The sequence below is a fragment of the Centropristis striata genome, chromosome 10 (genome assembly GCF_030273125.1).
Source record: "Centropristis striata isolate RG_2023a ecotype Rhode Island chromosome 10, C.striata_1.0, whole genome shotgun sequence".
Classification (NCBI taxonomy): Eukaryota; Metazoa; Chordata; class Actinopteri; order Perciformes; family Serranidae; genus Centropristis; species Centropristis striata.
The window spans coordinates 8312233-8336153 of record NC_081526.1 but is presented as its reverse complement, the minus strand read 5'-3'; the positions used below and the strand labels follow the sequence as shown (position 1 = coordinate 8336153).

Sequence of the window (23921 nt, the reverse complement as noted above, 5' to 3'; positions counted from 1 at the left end):
AACATTTTTTAATGTTGAGGAAAAGCCTGTTTCATATTTCCAAAATGTTTTATGGATGTTTTGTGTGAAGTTAATGTCTATCTTTTATTGGTTTTAGAGTAATGCTTACACCGTGTGTGTCCAGATTAAGCAACTGTGTTTTGTTTTGTTTTGTTTTGTTTTGTTTTGTTTAATTCTGGGCGTTCCTTAAACAAATAAATAATCAAATCTTGTTTTACGGGAATTGGGTGCGTGTGTACTACAGCATCCCGTAAACACACCGAGCAATCATTTTTTTACTCAGGCCTCTATAAAACCACACCAATTTATCTTGGCTGTTTACATTGGAGCTTATAATGATCATCGTTAAATTGCTGCCTTATAAATCTCCACTGCCATTTAAAATTTTCATTAAACCTAAACATAGAGGTTGGTTTTAATTCCACATTATTGTAATTATAGGCTATTCTTCTTTAGGTGTTGCGAGGTAAACGCATAAATACAGTGAAACTTGTCAGAATATCGTCACCCTGTTAAAATAATCACCCAAGTCTTTTTTTTTTTTTTCAAGTTTTGCAGGAAACACAAAAAACTTCACCAAAAGTGTAACATATGACATGTATTGATCATTTCACTCAAAAAGGGTGTAACAAAGGATACTATTTGCATAGTAAGAACACTGTGTGTAAATTATGTAACTTAAGAAAAAAGAAATGACTGTACATAAGAGTCACACGAGCCTGTCAGAAACATGACATGACAAGTATCATGAGCATTAATGTTACCTCAAAGTGTCATTAATGTTCATGACACATCCCATGTCATGTTTATGACACGCCCATGTCACTCTTACGTAGACACCTTCGAAATAAAGTGTTACCATACCTTGCTTAAGTCACACACGCATGTTCAAAAAATTGCCTAAGGCCCATTTTATTTTGATTTAGGCATAATAAATCCGCTTACACTTGACATAGGCCATTATCTTAAAGGGGTAAAATCACATGATCTGATCAACTGAGGATGTAGGTGATTTTACCATAGGTGTCCGGCGTCATGAGGAGATGATTTAGGCAAAAAAATAAAACAATTTTGACAAAAAAATGACTTAGGCGATTATTTTACCAGTGTGACGCTATAACATCCAGGACAGCCACACGGTGGAATGTTTGGTATGCATCTTTTAATACACGAACAACAACAGAGGTGGAAACAGTGTCTGTATGTAATTTGTTTAGATGACAAAAGCTAGTGTAGCTCATCAACAATGCGTATATATATGTAACATAGAATAAATAATAACTTTTACGTTTTAATTTGAGAAAGCAGATGCAAGCTGGTGTGTTTTTTAGGAACATTGTCAACAGAGCACCCCTACACCAAATGCTCGAATGGTTCCTCCCACCGTGGCAGCGTCTGTCCTGCGCAGCGCCGACTGCAAATCAATGAAGCCAGTCAAACAAACTGGGCTGGGCAATCGAAGTTGGGACAATTTACGGAGGTTTCTATTACCGGATAGTCGACGACAATAACGATATGTATACAGCTAATATGCATTGCATGCTATTTTTGTGTCCTTTAGCGGAGTAAGGAGGATATCCATGTAAAATAATTTTCTACTTATTCGAGGAGTTTGATGTATTTCGCTTGAACATTGAAGCTTAACTGAGAAACTACCCTCCCTATTTGAACTGAGGATGATTTTTGCCAATACTGGAAACCCACTAAGGACTCCGTATCGCAAACAGGTAAATATTTATGCAAAAAAAACCAACTAAACAGGCTTCAGACATGACAAAACAAAAAAGCTGACTTCATGGAAGTCGCTAAAAAAGCTCTAGTTGACAGCATTAAACGTGTATATAGTCGACGCTTAACCTTCTGGAGTCCATGTATTCATTAAAAATATATTGAGCATGTTTTTTTTTTACAGTAATAACTTCATTTATATAGCAGACAAGCAGAGAAAGCCAGTTTAAAGTGCAATCATAGGGGCTTTCACACAGTGTGCCAATTATGCTTGTAGACCATTTTTAATATGTGAATTTTCTTTCTACAATACTATTACCATTTTCAATATACATGCAAATAGACTGTTTTATAGTTTTATTTGTCTATTATTTCTTCTGCTGTTTTTGTGTGTATACATAGTAAAAACAAATGGTACATTTTCCATAGAAACCTGTGTCTTATGTTGGTATTTTGGGTCCCTGGCAGCTTTATACTTTGATAATTTACAAAAATGAAAAATCAGACTGATAGCTAAGTGTTTGTGGAGAGAAAGGAGCCATGCATGTGATGTAAGGACAGACTGAAAGATGCTAAACAGAGACAGAAATGAATGCATGGGAAGTTGACAAATTTGAACCAGAATCTCCTGGACTTCAGAGCTTTAAACAGAAAGAAAACTTACTTTGGCTTTCTTATGTCCTTTCAAATGGCTGCGTTGTGTTCCTGTGTGTAATGAAACATTCAGATAGGCCACTTGTGCATAATGAGAATACCTGCTGCTCGGGCTGCTGTCCAGGTCGGTCACTGCTGTAGAGATACAGGCCTGTGACCTCAGTTGATGCTTAATTTAATGGCTATAGAGTCCACTTAGCACTAGCTAACCTTTTCAAACAGCAACACATTAAAAAAACCCAACATACTTTGGATTATAAATGGAGTATATAGGCCTATGAGCTGGTAATTAACATCACTTCACAGAAACTCACATAAGTAAGCAATTTCCATTGTAGGATGTGTATTATTGCTTAGTTTGGACCAGTAACCAGCTTCTATTTAGCCAAACTCACTTTCACTGATATAAAACATATGTCACCTTCAATGTAATCACCCACCATATTTGTTGCAGTATAAGGTTTCTCTGTGTGGTTCAGATTTATACACTGTGGACGACTAATTGTCCACCGATGCATTCAGTTTGTCCCACTTACATATAGATTTTTTTAAAACTCCCTTTAGCCAAAAGATTTGAATAAGCATATTTACTCTGCCTTGCTCACGCTGTTATCCTGTGGCTAAGAGCTCCATGGGCGAGGCCTGTTACTGGAAGCCCTGTGTATTTCCAGTTCGGATATGACGGGCTCTGCCGGGTCTGGAGCTGGCTGATAAGATGCAGTCCTCTCCCCCATCACTGGCTCTCACAGTCCTGCATCTGAGTAGCAAGACACATACATGAAAAGTTAAAGTTCCAGTCCCAAAGAAAAGGGAAGTTGCTCCCACCTGAAGCCCAGGCTGAGAATGGAGACAAACTCTGCTCGTGTTTATGTAATCCATGTCACATTTTTAGCAAAGGTAAATAAATACAACTTGTTTTTTTTAGATCTAAAAACTTTGTTTATCAGTTTCCACATTTTTTTGTGTTTGTTTTTCTCATGTCCTGCCCTACAGTTCAAGTTATTACTGTTTTTGTTCCAGTTGCCAGCATAAACATATTGGTATGAGGTCAAACAGACTCCTCATCTCAGTCTGAATCTGACTCAATGTGAATGGATGAATCTCTCAGATGTTAGCCATCTTGATGTGTATTCTTTGATGTATTGTAGAACTGGATACAGTGCCGCCGCTTAGCTTTGCAGCCAATTTTGCCCCGTGGAAGTGAGGCAAAAGATCCCCCTGTGGCCCAAAAAGCATTTTCCCCATAGACAACCATTATGAAAGAGACATCTGTAATATTGTTAGGAGGATACCTCGAGCTGCAAACAAGATTTATTATGACTCTTTGTATTGTAAATTAATGATCTGTCAAGGTTTTATATTTTTAAAACTTCCCTTGAACAGATAAAAGGGATTGAAAAAGTCTTGTGACATGAAGTATAAAGTCTAATGGGTGAGTGGGAACTTGTGGGCGGGGCTAGCAGGAGAAACACTACTGCACATATTCAGTGGGCCGCATACCACCCAAGTAGGCCTATACCTGGAAGCTAGAAACGTTTTTTGGGATATTTGCCAAACGAGCAATTCTCATTGGACTGAATAAGCTCCATCTTTGGATCCGATTCTTATAATACATCTATGTGTGCACTGCTCTGCTACTGGTCAACCTAGTGCAAGCAACACAGAATTTCTCAATGAAGGAGAAGGTTTAGATCTCAGGCCCTTCTCCGAGTTCTTTGTTTGTTTGTATTTTTGTATTAATCATTGCAGAGTGTTTCTTTACATATTTTAAAATGTGTCTGGAGGCCTAAACCTAATCTATGATCCATGTTTCCTGGCAATAAATAGCCTCACAAAAACCAGGGAAGTCGATTGAGCCATGGTTATGTTGTTTGTAATGAGCACAAGTCATGAGAGCAACTGTGACATATTTTACGTTCATTATAGTTTTATCTGTTGATGAGGATTTTATTCCTTTTTCCTGGAATTGCAACCGATTTCGAGAATACTCTTCTGTCACCTATTCATAGCAACAATGGCAACATTATTGTTGTTGTCTCAATGGCCAATACTGAATTGAGCAGTTTTAACAGTTCTCCCTAGCAAATCGATTCCATTTAATTTTGTTTGCACCACACAATGAAAGCATGTTTATTATTTTAACTTTGTGACAAGGACCATGCTTCAGACAGCAGATAATTGTTTTTTATGGTGGAAGAAAGGAAGCCTTGTGCCTCCAATCAGTTGGTAAATATTAAGTCAAACTTGTTTCTCTGTAAAGGCATGTGAGGCTGTTGACCCTTCGGTCACAAGGGAAGATCCGCTCGTCCAGACTTGGGTTGCTCAATCCTGTCACCACTTCATGCTTGGGATTCCATCAGCTTCCTCTCAGCTTGTGATTCCTCAGAGAGGGGGGTTGATGGGGGATAATCATTGTCGGATAGTGAAGAAGAAAGATAAATCCCTGGAGGGGAGCGCTCTCTCAGACTACGACATCTGTGTCTTGTAAACAGAAAGTACAAAGTTGCCCAACCACTGAATGAATTTCACTTTTCCCCCCTCAAAAGGACAGGCCCTGCAGCTATTACTGAGAAAATGAACCAGAACTGAAAAGCATGTGAAAATCCCAGTACCAGTTGTTTCACTGTCTTCTGTTTTCTCCTGAAATTATAGGAAAAAGATACTCTGTCGTTCAAATTAGTCAGAGCATATAAATAAAGCTGCTCATTAAGGTTAAGAGGACTGGCGCTACACCAGAGATGAGTGTTTATGTTGACCTGCAGGTAGCTTATTCGACACCCCAGTGCGGCATCAGTGTGACACTGATGTCAGAGCTACAAGCCCCTGTGGACCCTGATTGTGCTGACTGTGAAGGTGTGATGGAGATTGTTGTGCAGATATAGATCACTGCTCTGTTAAACATTAATCTTCACACTGGACAGAAATCCACATGATACTAATGATGGAGTGTCAAGACACTTCATCTTTTCTTACCATATAGGAGTTGGTGAGAGCAGAGAGCATTTGTTGGTTTTTGTATATGCAAAATCATACACCGAGAGACATCTAATCATGTTTATCTCTTTGGTATCGACCTCTTGTTTTACTTTCACTTGGTTATGTTTTTGTTTCGGTTTGTTAGTTCGTTGTCTGTTAGCAGGAGTAAAGAGCAACTACAGACCTGATTTAAAAAAAAACATAGATTATATTCTGATTCGAATCACAGAATGGATTCACAGATTAGTTTTCACTTTCATTAACATCGAGAGTTAGGGCATTTACCCTTGGTGGAGCGTTCTCCAAGTGCCCATAGTTTCAGAAAAGTGCAGACATTTTGAAGCAATTTGTTGTTTTGTCCTGACACAGACAAGGATTAGACTTAATTAAAGCAGCTGTAATCAATATTTTTACATTAACAGCGGGCCAAATGACAATGTGAATATGAAAGGGGTCACTTGTAGTGACGCACCCACAGATAATTATCACCAGACTGTGCAGTTCCCCTCAGCTCTACAGACAATTCCAGCTTTTTTTTTTTAACAATTTGGTTTTACTGCCTGCAACTTTACTGGTTTGGTTCGCTCTCACCGCATCGGCGTCATTTCCAGACACAACAATCAGCTTTTTTCAGCTCTAAAAAACCCACTGTATGCTACCCGCCCAGCACCAGGCAGCTGACAGACATAGTTAGCAACTAGCCAGTGTACCTAGTAGAGCCTTTTGAGGCTAAATCACGATGGTGGAGTGCAAAGCAGAGCAAAAAGAGATGAACTATTGGTTTTTATTCATCAGGTTGCCAGAAACATGACTTAAAATGAATGCTATTGTTGGTCCATATTTGCTGGATGTGTCACGTGTAAGGCAATTGTTTTATAACAACTGCCATATCAGCATTTGAAAGTGATAATATGCAAATATTGTGTATGTGTACAGTTTATTTCTAATTGTCCCCAGTGGCCCCAAAATGAGTCATTACAGGTTTTAAGATGGAAATCTTATTTCTGCTGACCTCCAGTGGTTTCACTCCTCACCTTGCAGTGGTGATGTAGAAGTGTACTTCAGGCTTTTTCAGTGTACTGTGACATAAAAAAATCTCTCCTGACAACACCCAAACAAGCTCTCTAGGGCTGCCAGTTGTGGTTAGAGGTGAATCATTCATTTAGACTTGAGAACATTGTGCCATGACGATAAACGTTATTATTTAATCACAACCCAGCCTGAACTTGAATTCAACCCAGTCGTTGTGTGTTTCCCTGCCTATTCCAGCCACCTGTTGCCCCATCGTCACAGCCCATGGCTCCACCCAGCCCCAGCAACAGCAGCAGCAGCACTGCAGGCTGGGACCAGCTCAGCAAAACGAACCTGTACATCCGAGGCCTGTCCCCCTCAACCACAGACCATGACCTGGTCAAGCTCTGTCAACCGTGAGTACCACACTTCCTCTCATCAGCATCTGCTATTGATCAGCCATTGATTTTTTGGTTCGTTTTAGGGTTTAAATGTTCAGCGGCAGTCACTTTTTCACATATATTTGATGATTATAAAATAAATGGTTCGTACAGGTGCTTGAAACTAGGGGTGTGCCGTATCGTATCGTTCACGATATTGGTATATTTTTTTTATGGTTAAAAAAAATGTATATCATGATATTGGCAACATTTCTACTTCTTGATGCAGTGGCGTAAGGCTAACAATTAAAGTTGTTTTAATCACAAAAAGCTACTTAGTCTCTGTAGCTAAACACATACAGCTTTCAAAATAAGAGCACAGTGTGTTAACAGAATCCACCACAGAACTTACTAGAAGACTGTCAAAATAAGATGCCTTAAATAAAACATACAAGAACCTTTATTCTCCTTTACAAAATGTCATTAAAATATGCCCCCGAAACCCCTAAATGGTTACTTTTATTATTTGCTCATACTCAAGAGTCAAGAGTAAATTTTTTTGTATTTGGCAACTGTTGAGATTTGCACTTCACACTACATTTTAGATTTGTATTTATTCAAATAGACTAAAAAAAATTATATTTTCTATATCTTTTCGTAAGTATTTCGTAAGTATTTCGTAATATCGTGAAGAATAATCGTTATCGCAAAATAGCCCGAAATATCGTGATATTCTTTTAGGGCCATATCGCCCAGCCCTACCTGAAACCCTTGAAAATGCTTGAATTTTAATGTTGTGTTTTCAAGGTTTGAAAAGTGCTTAAAATTGTATCTGCATTTCTTTAACAACAAAATCCTATAGAACAGAAATATAATTAGTTGGAGAACCTGAAATGAAAACGTAAAATAATCATTTTCAGTATGTATGTATTTGAAGAAATATGTAATTTGCCACAGCTGTAAGATGATGGAAAAGCTTGAAAATGGACCTTGAAAGTGTTTGAAAAGTGCTTGAATTTCACCTTGGAAAAGGTGTACGAACTCTGAAAATAATGCATTTGACAACAATAGAGGTTGAAAAGGTAAATGCAGTTGTGTTATTATGCAATTTTACAAAATTAAATTGCACACTAATTGTGTTGAAATATTAGAAAATGTATAAAGTGTTCTCTATTTCTTCCTTTCTCACAAGATGACATAATTAATTATCTTTTTATCGAGCGTTGTGAGTCACCTATGGATACTTAAGTGCATATTTGAGATTTTATACAAATGCAGCAGTTTTGTAGTCTTCATTTTAATATGACATGAAAAATGTATCTTGAAAACCACACAAGGACAAAGCGTATAGGATGAGCATGTGGGGCACGGCATCAGAGGCTTCATATATCATGTGTGTGGATAAAGGAGAGATACTGTCAGCGCTGAGCTCATCCACAGCTCTCTTTGTGCGCTGAATGTTTTATATTTGCTGAGCGGAGAGACCACCCTGGTGCGTCTGAGATTTTATTTGCTTTTTTCTAAACCCCCGTCTTCACATTGCAAAAGTGACTTTGTATTATAAAGCTGCTAATTTATTCTTTGCCTGTTTTGAAATATATTACATTGGGAAATTGGCACAGTGACACCGTATTCTTCTTTATTTAATTTTGTTGAAGATCCATATGAATAAAAAACATTTTTTTTTACTTTTAAAGTATGGACTGACTTTAGATTTAAATGAACAATGCAAATGCAATCGTTTGTCACTGGTTATATAAATATAGAAGTACTGCACAGCAAGCTGCCTCACATAATTTGCGATTAGATTTCAGATATAGAACAGGTCATAAGTTCATGCACTTTCACCCATTTCTTTCAGCCTAATCCCTCTCTAAAGTATCCTCCTGGCTTGCTACAGGGTACGTCATGGCATCTATCACTGTCAGTCTAGATTACATAGGTCAGTTTTAGATGTGGAGAATGTACATTGACAAAATTGACAAGAATCCTACATACATTACTTTACTCCAGATTTTAAAGATTTTCTTTTTCACCTCATTGAGTATAGAATCCACTTCTATTTTCAAAGTTATGTATGCTTTTATGTACAGTATATACAAAAAACAAAATATAAAAGCATTTAATTTATTGAAAATAAAATGATAACAATAAACAATAAATAGACAACATTACAACAGCACAATAAAAAAAGATGAAGTAAACAATAGAGCAATAAAATACAATAAGATAAAAATAAATTAAAATAAAATACAATGCAATGCACTGCCCTCACAAATTAAAATATGCATGTATACATATAAAAACATAAAATCATAAAATCAATCTCTATGTGGTTTCAAAAGCCAAAGAGAAGAGGTGGGTTTTAAGAAGAGATTTAAAATGAGAAAGGTAGGTGGCCTGTTTAATGTGCAGTGGCAATTCTTTCCAAAGTTTTGTAAATGCAAATCTAAACTTTTTCAATGATGCCAATGATTCACAGTTAAAGAAGTAAAATAATAATAATAATAATCGCTATAGAGACAGAGACATAAAAAAACAGAGGGGGTTTTTTGAACCAGGCCAGATTTTTAAATGTCATAATCTCCATGCTATGCGAGGCAGGGGTTTGCACATTCGGGGCATATGTAAGTGGAAAAAAAAGTGCACAATAAAAATTGTAAAGTGCCTTTGGTGACCCTGTATAAAGATACAGCGGTTTTAGTTAAAAAGGGACTGTTTGGCTTCACACTCACATGGTGGGGATTTTTAGAACCACATGGAAACCGCTTCCTGTTTCTCATATTTTTGCAATGATGTCATAGATTGTTGCTCAACCCTCCCTCTCTGTGTGCTTTATAACTGGCTCTGTCTGGTACATAATCCAGCTAACAATGCCTCGCCTTTCTGCTCCTCCCCTAGGTATGGCAAAATTGTGTCAACAAAGGCCATCCTGGACAAGACTACAAACAAATGTAAAGGTGTGTGAAGTTGTTTTTTTCCTTTCAACACCGCCCTGTTTTATTCCTCCTCTAAAGAAGTATGTATCAAGACAACTCGTGTGCAGGATTTTCAACACCTAAACAGAAACTCTCAAAAATGAATAGACATCGGATGTGCGAATTCCATCAACACATGGAGTCATTCAACAGCTATGCAGTTGTGTCAGATGATCCAGGCAAGTCAGGAAACAGACAGCTAGGCTGCTTAAAGCTGCCTCCCCGCTCATGTTATTTTAAGCCTCAGCCCTTGTCTGTTGGTGTGTCACTGCTGTGAGTGCTTCCTGGGAAGAAGTGGCCGACTCCTCCTCTTTCTGCTGAGTGACAGTGTTGGTCTTTGTCCATTTCTACTAGACTGCCCATTTGACTAAAGAGGGACTAACTCATTCTGTCTAGTGCTGCCTGGATTAAATGCTTTGTCACTCTCGTCTGGATTATAGAGATGTCACTTAATTGATGGCTCTCAGTGAAAGGGAACACTGTTAAAGTCAGTGTGAAGCTCTGACTCAATTCTGAACAAAAGCCAGACGTGGCTTTAGAAATAACTCCATGCAACATTGACTTTGCCAAAATTTTATTTTTACTCATTTTAAGAATTATCAAGAACTTGTATTAATAGCTAAGAAAAGAATCCATATTTGACTTTTAAAATGAGCCATTTCTCAGCTGAAATGATGGTGGTTCTCATCATAACTTAGCTTGAATAGGTTAAATATAGCAGCTGCAGCAGAGGTTAGGGACTATAGGTTCACCCTGTTTGTACCCCCCAGGACAAAGGGCTGACCTGAGCCACCAACGTCACATCGGTATCTGCATCCTCAGCGCTTTTCTACCTCTTCTAACACACACACACACACACACATAGAAGCTCACATAAATACACACAGTTAGATGGACTTTTGTAATGCAGAACTAAAAACACACATACATAACACATTTACATACATTTACATTTAGTCATTAAGCAGACGCTTTTATCCAAAGCGACTTACAGAAAGAAAGGGGAACATTCAAGGTATAGTGCAATAAGAGCCATTAGTGCAGTAATAATTGCTAGTTACAATTTTTTAAAGAGTAGAATTGGCGTGTTGTGCTAGGACACTGTGTTTACTGTAAGGCTTAATAGTTGTATGTTTTCTACTAATGGACACATCCCATCCACATCCACCAAAGAGAGACAAAGGTCAGCCGATGCAGCACAGAGGCTCAGTCATTTATTTGTGCAGCTAAACAAACTGGAATAAAAAAAATAAAAAATAAAACAGAATGTGATAACTTGCTAATCCTTTTTTTGACATATATTCAGCTGAAAAACTGCACAAACACAATATATTTTATATTTAAACTGATAAACGTTTGGGGTTTTTTTTCTAAATAAATAATCTTAAGTGACAATATCATCCTAACTGTGCTGCTTGTCTCCTTAAGGATATGGCTTTGTGGACTTTGACAGCCCTGCTGCAGCTCAGAAAGCCGTGGCTGCCCTGAAAACCACTGGTGTCCAAGCTCAGATGGCAAAGGTGAGGATTCATTACAATCTGTCACACCCAAGCCGCTCAGTAATACTGTTTCTCCTCCGTCTCGCTGGTGAGGCAACCTAAACCTAATCTTTGTGGTATTAAATGGCAGAACTGGAATCCCTGACTGCAGGGTGTAAACTCTCCAGCCCTTGGCCTGTGGTGACTCTCAGAGTTAAATCATGGAGGAAGCATATGCTGAGAGCAGTTAATATTAATATATTCACTAATAATTTAATATAATATAAAGCAGTGATGTGCATAGTTGTGTGTATGGCTGATATTCAATTAGGATATGATTCGCAATATTGGAGGAAATAATCATTTTTGCACCGTTATTCTCCTTTTCATTGAAAAATAAAAAGGGTCAAAGATAGATAGGAACTTTATTAATCCCTCAGGAAATTGCACTTCCAGCAGCAGCACAACACCAATAAAAAAGTTAAAAACAAGTGTAAATGTGCAAAATTACAGAATGCAAACGACATAAAAGAAAATATAAATACAGGGAAATAATATGCGATAAGAAGAAACTCTGTACGAGCAGATATTTATATGGAGGAGTGCTTAAACAGTGCAAAAAATTAGTGCAAATGGTATTTTGACACATTTTTTCCCTTCAATAAATATTGCACCTCCCACAGTTTGGATATTGCACTAGTCTATATTACAGTTTTAATAAAATTTGGATTAATTGTGCAGCCCAAATGTGCATTCGGTCCCCAAATGATTAAATGATTATTTGATGTGTTTATATATGGTTTATAATGTATATGAGAAGGTTCCCAAAGGTATTCTGTCAGCCAGGAGATAGAAAGGTTTCAGACATGAGCGGCGCCGACAGTTGGACTATAGAGCGTAGAGATTGGTGGGATGATGTAACAGAGAAATTATCCACCATGTGGACATACTTCTACAGGAAGACTAGTCTTTCTGTCTCCTCCAAAGCACCATTACACATACATTTAGTATCTCCCTGAGAGATTATGACCCTTAAACCTCTCAACATGCAGCAAATGAGGCTTCATGCTGCAATTAGGTTAAAAATCTTAAAAGCTTACAGTAGATTTTGTTAAAGTAATACTTTAAATGATTATTTTAATGGTGCCCAGTGCTGTGTGGACAGACAGTCTTTAATACACTACAGATCTTTATTTGTTCACAGTACATAACAGGAGATTTTCAGATGTCAGGCTTTAAGTAGGACTTGGCACCTAAACTCTCTGACATCAGAAAAGGAAGTAAATAATTGTGTGTTGTTATGGTAACAGGAACCAGTCAGGGGAAATTAGTTCCCATACGGTACTGAGCAAGAACCCTTGGCCTCATTTCCCTGTCTGGGGATCTGTAGAGCTTCTTGACATGCCTCTGTGCACCCATTTTACTTTTTTAATTAAAATAGAGCAGCTCCGAGGGGCATGCTGAAGTTTAATCTTTGTATTGTGGAAGGTAAATGCCATTATAAAGTGTGAGCCTTTCACTCCAGCTCCATTCTCACTATTGCTGAAGCTTGTTTGGGCTTAATGGACTCTCTGACAAAGGTCCCTTTTCCTGTTTTTTATCTGGCCAGGCATTCTCAATGGGCTTTCTCTCATTATTATTTCAAAGGCAGGTGATGGGAAGTGGCCAGATAAGAGTTTCCCTTCTTTCTACCATACGTTATTTCAAGGAATGTCTTGTGATACTTAATTGTGGGCTTCATTTTATCTGTATGCATATATCCAGCATTGTTTATCATGGGGTTCTTTAAGATGGATATTAGCAAGCTGTGTGAAGGGTATTATTAAGAGGAATTATTTTTACAATGCTTCTTGTGACCGGAAAAGTCACAGTCCAAATTCTGAGATCAGCAGCCTAAATGTGGTGAGAGGAAGTGAGAGTGGCACGTATCCATCCCTTACTACCACAGTTGTTAGTGCCCTTGAAGAAGAATGCTTTAGTGGAGCTGCTGAGGGGCCAAGAGATAAGGCTGAGGCTGTACTGGGTACCTACCAGGTCTGAATGTGAAGTAGTTTGTTCCTAAAAGTCATCCTAGCTTAATAAAAAGTGTGTCTGTTGAACAGAGATACCAAACCAGGGACACTTGTAGCCCATCACAGGGAAACTACATGTTGCAGTTATGTGTGTGAAACCATTTAGCAACAGTTTAAAGAGATAGCTAAAAGGATAATACAACATCCTATACTCTCTGTCTCTGTAGCAAGGTAAAGAGTAACATCCCTCCATTAGCCACATCAGCTCCTTCCACTAGATTACAGTTAATGACTGACTGATGGGTGGTGAGCCATTCCAAGGACAAACTACTCTCTCGCTGCCATATACAGTCATGGAAAAAACTATTAGACCACCCTTTCTTGTTCATTTTGAAGCCTGGTACAACTAAAGGTGCATTTGTTGGACAAATATATTAGCTAATATATATAAATAGCTCATAAGATTTTAATTTAAGAGCTGATATCTCGCCATTTTCCATGATTTTCTTGATAATTATTTTGGTTATTATTAAGAAAACCATGGCAAATGTCTAGATATCAGCTCTTAAATTAAACTCTTATTAACTTTTTTGTTTTTACCATTGTATTTGTCCAAACAAATTTACCTTTAGTTGTACCAGGCATTAAAATGAACAATAATTTGTTAAAAACTGAGTTTTTATTTTAACCCATACTGTTGGTTTTTCTTTGTTTCAAATTTCTCCAAAGAGATCATAGTCAGAACTATAAAGGAGGAGCTGCTATGGTTCACGTACTGCATCAATAAAACACGTGGCCATTCACTTCATCTTCAAACCCTCTTTGACTAAGTCACAAGAATGATTTCTTCCGGAATAGAAAGAACGTGACAATGAAGACCAGGTCAAAATGCATCTTGCATGAAGTAATGAACAAGTAATGTATACCGACGAAGAAGCTTCCTGTTATTAAGAATTTATAAATTGCCTCTCTGGGGGGTCATTTAAAGGACGCACGGCAGTAAAAATGCTCAGCTTTTACACCAAGGGCCTGAAAGGTAAAGCAGAAAGCAGCCTTTTTTTATACACAAATGTCTGTACACCCATGTGTGAAAAGTAGGGCTGGGCGATATGGACCAAAATTCATATCCCGATATATTTAGGCTGAATATCAAGGAGTTTTATTGAAACAGTTTATTTAAGTGAACATAAATACTGAATAACAACAAGAGCACCTTTTTTCTTGAAATCAAAGCTCCATAAAGTGCACATTTAAATAAAAAATATCTTAAATAAAAATAGCCTATAAAATAAAATTGGCCAATCTTTTTCTGAAATAAATATATTTATATGAGAAAAGATAGCAAACATTACAAAAGAACTAAATATGACAAACCCTAGTAAGGGCAGCATTTATATATAAAGAAAGAAAAAAATTAGAACTATATCGATATATGAGATATGGTCTAATTCCATATCACATTTTAAAATATATCAATTTATTGATATATCACCCAGCCCTAGTGAAGAGAAGGTTAGAGTATCCCTGAAGGTCTCTTGCTCTCTTTTGGGTTATAAGAGCTACATAATCCCACCAACTCCTTCGACTCCTTCCCTGTTTTGTTTTTTTCTTGTTGAAGGTTAAACATTTTATTAAAATGTAGAATTTTCTGTCAGTGTTTTACAGGACTAGAAGTAATCCAACCTGTCCCTGTAGCTGACTCTGAACAACACAACACTGATGAATATTAATGATAGGAGGCCACTCCCAAGAGACTCGTAGCCGTGTCTTGTGTTTCTGCTGATGCTATTAAAATACAGCAAGAAATCAGCTGATGTGAGCCTTGAGCCACTGCGAGCTGCATGCAAATCTCTATTTATCACCGCTCATAGTGACCTTTTATTCACCTAAAAAAAACCCAACAGAATGACGGTCAGGAAGATAAGCAGAGAAATGTTAACCCTATTACTGATCTCTATTAGAAGTCTATTAAATGTTCAGCCATTTCCAGGGATAATTATATGGAATTGGAAGGAAACGTCTCCTCCCCCTCTCGCTTCCTCCTTGTTACTAAACCCAATGTGAATCTGATACGACTAAGGAATGCTTCTGTTTTACAGGTGTCTTTCAAGCATTTCCTGTCGTGTAATTACATTCCCTCTGGCTTCTTCTTTCCCGATAAAGCAACAAGAACAAGACCCGACAAACCTGTACATCTCCAATTTGCCTCTGTCTATGGACGAGCAGGAGTTGGAGAATATGTTGAAGCACTTCGGCCAGGTCATATCCACTCGCATCCTGAGGGACTCCAGTGGAGGCAGCAGAGGAGTGGGCTTTGCAAGGTCGGATCCTTGTGTGATTCATTGTCTCTGACTCATGGTCCAGAAACAATATTAAGAGACTGTTTTTCTTGTGCCACATATAGCATTTTAATATCAACTACTGTAGTGCCTGTTCACAATAAGACTGTTAGGAAAAGGCTGTTTGCAGCTATCTTGAACTTGGTGACACATAGAAATGATTAAACTAAATAAAGAGACTAGGGTTGTCACGATACTAAAATTTTCAACTCGATACCGATACTCAGGAAAATATTCGATACTCGATACCATTGTCGATACCACAAGGATAAAAACAAAGAAATAACAGAAATAGAAATATTTGTATTAACAAGAAAAATGCAACATGTAAAAATTAACAGAACCACAGGTTAAATATGTTTAATAAAAAACTGTTGTGCAAAAAGAAACTGCAACTATGATAACAAGCTTCAGGTCTGAGGTAGTGCAATAAATAAATAAATACAATAAACAATAACAATTATAACAATATTTTGAGGTTGTATGCTGTGCACGGGGGGGGTATCGATACTTTTGAAAATGAGTACCGTATCCGGATACAACGTTTTGGTATCGTTGGTATAGGAAAAGTTGCAATATCCGCTTAACAACATAAGGAAAATGGGAAATTCAGCTTTAAAATTTGAGATACAACAGTGCTATCGATTCCAAAGGAGATCCAGACTATCAGTAGAAACAGCTACCAATGATTAAAATATTATTATATATAATATATGTATGATATATAATATGATATATATAAAGCTGCTATTTTGACATTTTAAAAACATTGGGTTTTGCTGATTTCCCATTATAAAAATCCCCATGCAGTTAAGTTCAGAATAGGTTTCATTTCTAAAATAAATACCTAAAAACACATAGCTATGTTGTTGAGAACAAGGTGGAGAGAACAGCTCATGTACAGACTAATGGAAACACCTCAAAGAAATAGTTTCATAATGACGTGGTGATTTAATTATAGTGGCTTCCACCAGTTGATCTTGCACAACCTGACGTATGAGTGAAATACCTGACAGGCGAGGCCAACGTCACGCATGACAAAACACAAATATCATAAAGCTTCATAGGATGTGTTTGGGTGTGCACTTATAGGTCTGTGGGGCAAACTGAGTTTACAAGCTAATTAAAAAATGTGTGCACTTTGTGTTTGCTATCTTTGATAATTAACCTTCCACTTACCCAGAAAGGAAGCAGTTCTTGGAAAGCACCTGCAAGCCCTCTGTTACTGCATTGATATAACGATGCTCTGTGTCTCTTATATAACTTCAGGATGGAGTCAACTGAAAAATGTGATGCCGTCATTTCCCACTTCAACGGAAAGTTTATTAAGACGCCTGCAGGTGTTCCGGGTAAGAGACACAGTATAATCATGTCGTGTTTGCAGGTACATGCTGCAGAAATGTAATGTAGTTTAACTGCCATGCGCTAAAAATGCGACGTGAAAGAAAATAACAGGATTTGACTTGTAATGACTATGATGTGTATAGTGTTAATGGGTGGTGTTGTATACGCTGCATGAAGTGGTCAGCCGACTGAATCGTGCCTCCAACAGGAGTCAGTAAGTCTGCTGCTCATATACTCAGCTCTAAGTGGCAGAGCACAGACAAAGAAAACGAGAGAGAGAGAGAGAGAGAGAGAGAGAGAGCTGCTCTGTGTGGCCTCCACTCCCTCTCTAAGCTTTATAATTGGATTATTAGACTGAAATAGTCTCTGCCGGCCTTGCCTCCTTTAGGAGAGGGAGGGGATTACAGCTCCACAGCTGCCAAATTAGATGTCTGCATTCCCAGGCTGGCTAGTAAATGTGCACTCCCAGGCTTCAGGGACTGAATGACTGTATAGCATGCAATAACCGCCAGCAGTGTGGATGTGTGTGGTGGGGTTATTTGTGTGATAATGTTAGTTTATGGCAAACTTTTGATTGTATTCTCTCCCCACTTATCTCTGTTTAGCACCACCTGAACCTTTGCTGTGCAAGTTCGCCGATGGTGGACAGAAAAAGCGACAAAGTCAGAATAAATTTGCCCTGAATGGTCGCGGATGGGGAAGAGACAGTGACTCGAGGCTGGTAAGTGGAGATGGGAACCAGATCCACGATAGGAATAGTAAAGGAAGCTTTTCAGGTGCAACTAAAGTGTTGTATGGGAATAAATCAAGAAGAAATATTTCAACCTTAGGAAAAAAGCAGAGGAACTTTAGAGTGACTTCATCAACTGGGGTCAATAATCACATGTTTCATAAGTCATTATAATGAGAGACTTTCAAAATAATGACTTTTTATGGCAGAATAATGAGAAACCTTATCAAAAAATACTAGCAATTAATTTTTAGTTACAACCCTGATTTCCCAAAAGTTAAGATGCTGTGTAAAATAAGAACAGAATGCAAAAGTTTATGAGTTTGAACAATAAATATGTTGTCTTTGGGCAGTTTTTAATGGAATATATGTAACAAAAGGACTTTTTTGTACTATTCGGTCATTACTTTTTCAAGAAAGTTTCTCACTAATTGAGCTCTATCTCATTATAATGACTTATCTTTTTTTCTCTAATCACAAGGCTAGGTTTTCATCTTGTTTTTTTCTTCTACTGTCGGAAATCAGTTCCCATATATGTTCCCTGCAGTTAAATATAAAGTCTTTTGTAGTCGAGGGTGCCCTCTTTCAGGGTTGAGTGAGATAGATACACAATAGACTGTCATGTGATGATGCTGTGCTGGTTAAGTGTTGGTGTTGCGTGCTTTGGTTCGGTTGCCAAACCTATGCCTTCTTTTGTTCCCAGGCTGGAATGACTCTCACATATGACCCCAGTGCAGCTGCTATGCAAAACGGGTGAGCTGCAACAACAGTTTAGATTGCATTGTTGGTATCAGTTTATATTTCATTGTATTAACCTACTTTGTTATTTTATTAAATTACACTTTATTCCGTGTCCACAGATTTTTCCCACCAGCGTACAGTATTTCAAACAGGATGATCGCTCAAGCGTCCATGTCCCCTTACATGTCTCCGGTTTCAACGTACCAGGTTGGAATCCTTCTCTTCAGTGATGAAATATGTAGCTTTGATACAGTGATACAACAAAGACGAAACCTTTCATTCGTCGGTTTTACATGCTGTAACTCAGCATTGGTGTTTATAAACCTCTGGGGTTTTGGTGGTGTGGGTTAAATCTGTGACAAAGGCCACTGTGGCCTTTCATGCTCGCTGCAGTGCCAGTCTGAGTAGCATGTGATCACTGGAAATAGCAGCTGTTCAATGCCAGTGTGTTTGTGTGATGTTCCAGGTGCAGAACCCATCCTGGTTGTCTCATCAGCCCTACATCATGCAGCACCCGGTAAGAACAAAAACCTCCCAATCCTCTCATCATCACCACTCTTCACTTCCTTTTTTTTCCCATTTCATCAAAACATTTCCCTCTGTGGTTGTAACAGAATTGAAACATTTTTCTGAAAACAGACCGACACAATATGGGAGAGTAGTAGTTACACATAAGGTGACGCTGATCCTGGAGGATTTACAGTACTAAAGTGTTTGTATAGGAATGTAAAAAACGACTGCTTTGGAGAGGCTATGTGAAGCTGCGTATTTGGTGACAGATGCCGAATTTTTTATAACAGATGGGTTTGAATTGAGAGAGAAGAGTCCTTTCTTGCTTTGAAAATGAGCCAGCGTAGATGAGAAAACACTGCTAGATGAATCAGGCCGGCCAAGATGCTTATAGACAATTCGCTCAATTTGTGACTGTTCACCTTCTGGCGTGGGCATTAGATGTGAAGTGAGTAACTCAGTGCCTAAAATCCAATCCTGCAGAGCTCATCATGTGTTAACATCCTGGATATTCTGCACGAATGTTTCAGTTTTACAGAAGGATATTCCCTCAGTGGCTTTTGTGTATGCACAATATGCATACATTCTTCTCATCTGTTCACACTGTTGTCCTAGGGTACTGTGCTATCGCCCTCTATGGACCATTCTATGTCACTACAGCCTACTTCCATGATGACCCCTCTAGCACAGCAGATGAGTCACCTCTCTCTGGGCAGTGCAGGGACGGTAAGAGAACTCTGCAGGACATCAGAGACTAGTTCACACATTCAACCTCTTTGATAATTAGGTGTTTGTTCAGATTTTTTTCAGTGGGGTTGCATGGGGTACTCATCCAAAGTTAGTGTATTACCTACAGAAGCAAAGCAATGTGCTGTTGTGGAAGGGGGCTGCAGCAAAATGTATTTTAGCTACCTAAAAATCAATATCAGTTTCAGTGTATGCTAAATTTAGACTTTAGATTTTCACCACCTTACCTTTCTGATATACAGTAATGGAAAAAAAATGATCAGACCACATTTTCTTCAATGTCTTGTTCATTTTAATGCCTGGTACAACAAGAGGTACATTTGTTTGGACAAATATAATATAATTGTTGTACCAGGTATTGAAGAAAACAGTGGGTGGTCTAATATTTTTCAATGACAGTATGCTATCCAGACTCTTTTAACAAAAACAGTAATTTTACCTCACAGATCACAGGAGTTGCTCATCTACCACTGCCTCAATCTGTTAGTTTGTTTGTGTTATTGTGAGACATTGGTGAATCTGAACCAACACCTTGAAAACACTGAAGGCAAAAATTATTGTTTTTGTCAATGGAGTCTGGTGGGTTTGAAGAGAGCGTAAGTCACAGTTTCAGTTCCCCATTGGAGAGGACTGTGTTGACAGCAAGGTTAAGCGCTGAAAATATTGTAAATATAATGTGTACTTGTCCTCCTGTCTGTCTCCACCATCTACTGTAGGTTATACACTACATTCCTGGTACAATTACAGGTACATTTGATTGGACAAATATAATGATAACAACAAAATTAGCTGAAATGAGTTTAATTTAAGAGCTGATATCTAGCCATTTTCCATGGTTCCCTTGATAATCACCAAAATCATCATCAAGAAAACCATGGAAAATGTCTAGATATCAGCTCTTAAATTAAACTCCTTTGAGCTAATTTTGTTGTTATCAGTATTCCTCCAAACAAAAGTACCTTTAGTTGTACCAGGCATTAAATAAACAAGAAATCAAGGAGAAAACCTAGTGTGGTCTAATAATTTTTTCAATGATTGTAGGTTGTACACTATGGATAAGTATCTCATACAACCCCAAAAAAATCCAAACTGTCCCTTTAAGCTGTAAAATGCAATGATGAAGATGCTCCATTTTGATGCTATTTCTCTTTCCTTCATTGTGCAGTTTATGGCTGCCAACACAGCTATGCAAGGAGCATATATCCCGCAGTACGCACACATGCAGACGTCAAATGTTCCCGTAGAGGTACGTGCATTAACGCGATTGCAGCCTGGTGTGTGTGTGTGTGTGTGTGTGTGAATCATCATCATTTAAAACAATAGCTCATTGTTGTTTTACTCTCTTTTCCAGGAAAATGGCGCACAGTCACAGGTGGACTCATCTGGCAATCATTCTCCATATTCCTACCAACAAACAAAGTAGTGCTGAGGCAACATTTGGACAACAGCTAAAACAATCATGTCTACAAATGCAACGGATGCTGAGGATCTTTTCACTGTTTTGCACAGGTTCTGCAAATGTTTAAGTGAGACTATTTTTGGTATCATTTTCAGAGAGAATATCTGAGTTCATCAAAGGATTTGAATTATATATATTAAAAAGAAAAAGAAAAAAAGATTTGAAAAAGTTTTATTTTCATACTAGAAAACGTTTATTTTTTACCTAGGATTGCCGCAGGATACAAGGATGAATCATGTGACTAGTTGTGACTCAAAGTGCATGATAGTAAATATGTCTTTTGTTAATATTTCCAGATTTTTCTTTTCTTTTTCTGAAGACTTTTTTTTTTCCAGCCAGACATTTTTGAAAATGATGTTTTTGTGCTTGCTGTGTGAGTGTTGCTATGGTGAAGTGTTACGTGTTGTTATCTTGTAAAGTGATTTCTCTTAGTACTTTAGATTGATCTTGCTGTCTGATTTTAAAAAAAAATGCCTTCATAGTTTTGATACAGTAGTTGTACAAACCACCACAGAGCAGCAATAAGCAAAAAAAGTTGAGCGCTATTGCCTTGGAAATTAGCTATGTAGGGCTTTTTTTTTTTTTTTTTTTTTTTTTAAAGAAATCAATGTGTTTTTGCTTTTCCCCCTCCAAAACTGATAGAAAAGTAGAAGACATTTTTAGAGAAAACGTTTTAAATGACTCCACATCTGATGATTTTATTGGATGTAATATTTATTAAGTAAGAAGACCTTACATGTTTCTGGATGTTGGAATGTTTTACCTTTTGAATCTTGCCTTTTTGATTACTTGGTGTTGTAGAATAGATGAAATTGAACTTGGTGGGGTGGAGGAATGAGAAGGGGGCAAATGTTGTGTGTCGGTTGTGTTTTTGTCTTTTTGGGTGATGTAGATTGTTATTTTGATGGTGTCTTTTTCACTTTTAATTGAAAAAATAACAGGAAAACATAGACTTATGATTGTGCAAAAAAAAAAAATCATCAAAGCCTTGTAATAGAGCAAAAGTTCAGTAAGTCAGGGGGGGTAAAATGAGATGAATATGTTTACTTTATTGCACCTCGCTCTTTGATAGGAAACAAACAAACTAGGCACTTTCAATTGTAGTTTACTTCACCAAAGATTGTGAGCTAGTACACTGAGGAAATCATTTGTCTCTTTAACCAGGACACAAGTGACTCTGCAAACTAGATTGCAGTTTGGACAGTGTGCCTTTTTTATACAATTACATTCAATTTTCATAGGTAATAGTACAGTACGGACACAAACATGAAGGAAGGCCTGGATCCAACAAGTGCCACAGATTAATTTCATACTTAAAAAAAAAAGGAAAATGCAACATAAAAGAAAAGATTAAAAAGAAAATAAATGTAAGATATGAAAAGACAGTGCTATGAGCTTTTTTAAAACAAAAAAAAGGCAGATAATTTTTGGATTATAGTGGATTAAAGCAGGCTTTTTGATTATGGTATCCTCCAGTGAGCCTGTGATTCGACCTGGTGGTCAGTCAGACCAGTTATCTACCTCAGAGTTTTCGTTCTCCTCTGTACTAGGTCGGGTTAGCAGGTCCAGCCCGCCTTTCCAGACCAAATGCCACGCTCAGGAGCTGGCCACATACAGCTGTTTCCTTATGGGTTGTTTTGAATATTTTCTGATTTCCTTTAGACCTATTTTTTTATGATGTGTTATTGTAATCATTAGGGTGGGCGACAACATGTTTCTACTCATGTTCACACATTTAGTTTTTTTTTTTTTAAAGGGGTGCTGCTTTCACGGCAATAGATTCCAGATTTAAAGACCAACAATGACAACAAAGTGTCGTGGTGTTCACTGGATCTGTGCTCCTTTAAACAAACGTGTTCGTTGCTTTGTCGAGGGTCGAGACAAACTTACAGCAGCATTTCCTCTGTGTGCAACACATGTAAAGGGCCTCTGTGATTATACTTGAGATTTCTGTGTAATGCCTAAGACTGAGAAGTAATACTGTCTTGTGAGGTTAAAGCTGCTAGTGGTGTCTGAACCAAGTGCCATAGTATCTGGGTCAAGAGTTGCAGAGGTGCACATAAGAAAAAAAATACCCATATAAATAACCACCATGTTGAACAGTCATTAAGTTATATGAAAAAAGTTCTAATTTATGAAGATTGTTGTACAGACAGCTTGAGGAAATAAGAGATTTTCATAGAGCTATATGAAAGTTTATTGTTTTTAATTTTTTTTTTTTACTTGTGCCACAAAATTGCCAGTGGTAACTTGTATGTACAGTTTAAGGAATCTTTCCTCTGTATTTTGTTTTGTAGTGTTTGTTAAAGCCAAAGACTTTTGTTTTCTCAGTAGAATGTTTATTCTTTACATTTCTTTGACATTTTTGAATAAAATTTTCAAATTTTTCAACTTTTAATCCGTCGTTACTGTAATCTTTATTTATAGAAGTGCTAATCACTCCATCCTGAACCCTTCATACAGGTGAATCTCAATAAATTAGAATATGACGGAAAAGTCAATTTCCAGTAGTTCAAGTCAAAGAGCCTCAACATACTTTTTAAAATTGGTCTTTTGTGATATAAAAACTTTTTTGAGACACTGAATTGCAGGTCTTCATTAAATGTTAGCCATAATCATTATAATTAGAAGAAATTAATAAATTAAGACATTAAATGTGTCATTCTGTGTGTAATGGATCTAGATAATGTGTTATTTTCTACTTTTTGAATTTAATTACTGGCATTAATAAACTTTTCTATGATATTCTAATTTATTGAGATGCACCTGTACACCTGTTTTCCAGCTGGTTGCTAACCTTGGATTGATGATTAAAAAATTATGTAAATAAATAA

General features: G+C 37.5%; 1 protein-coding gene across 1 annotated transcript; it reads left to right on the top strand.

Annotated features, from left to right (window-relative positions):
• Positions 1-1460: 1460 nt before the first annotated feature.
• Positions 1461-23485, top strand: LOC131979380 (RNA-binding motif, single-stranded-interacting protein 1). The gene is made up of 13 exons (XM_059343338.1): positions 1461-1727; positions 6628-6785; positions 9651-9709; positions 11156-11247; positions 15381-15538; positions 16826-16905; positions 17506-17621; positions 18334-18383; positions 18491-18578; positions 18838-18888; positions 19497-19607; positions 20794-20874; positions 20980-23485. Exons 1-13 carry the CDS (start codon positions 1677-1679, stop codon positions 21049-21051), a joined length of 1167 nt encoding a protein of 388 aa, XP_059199321.1. The 5' UTR covers positions 1461-1676; the 3' UTR covers positions 21052-23485.
• The last annotated feature ends 436 nt before the right edge of the window (positions 23486-23921 follow it).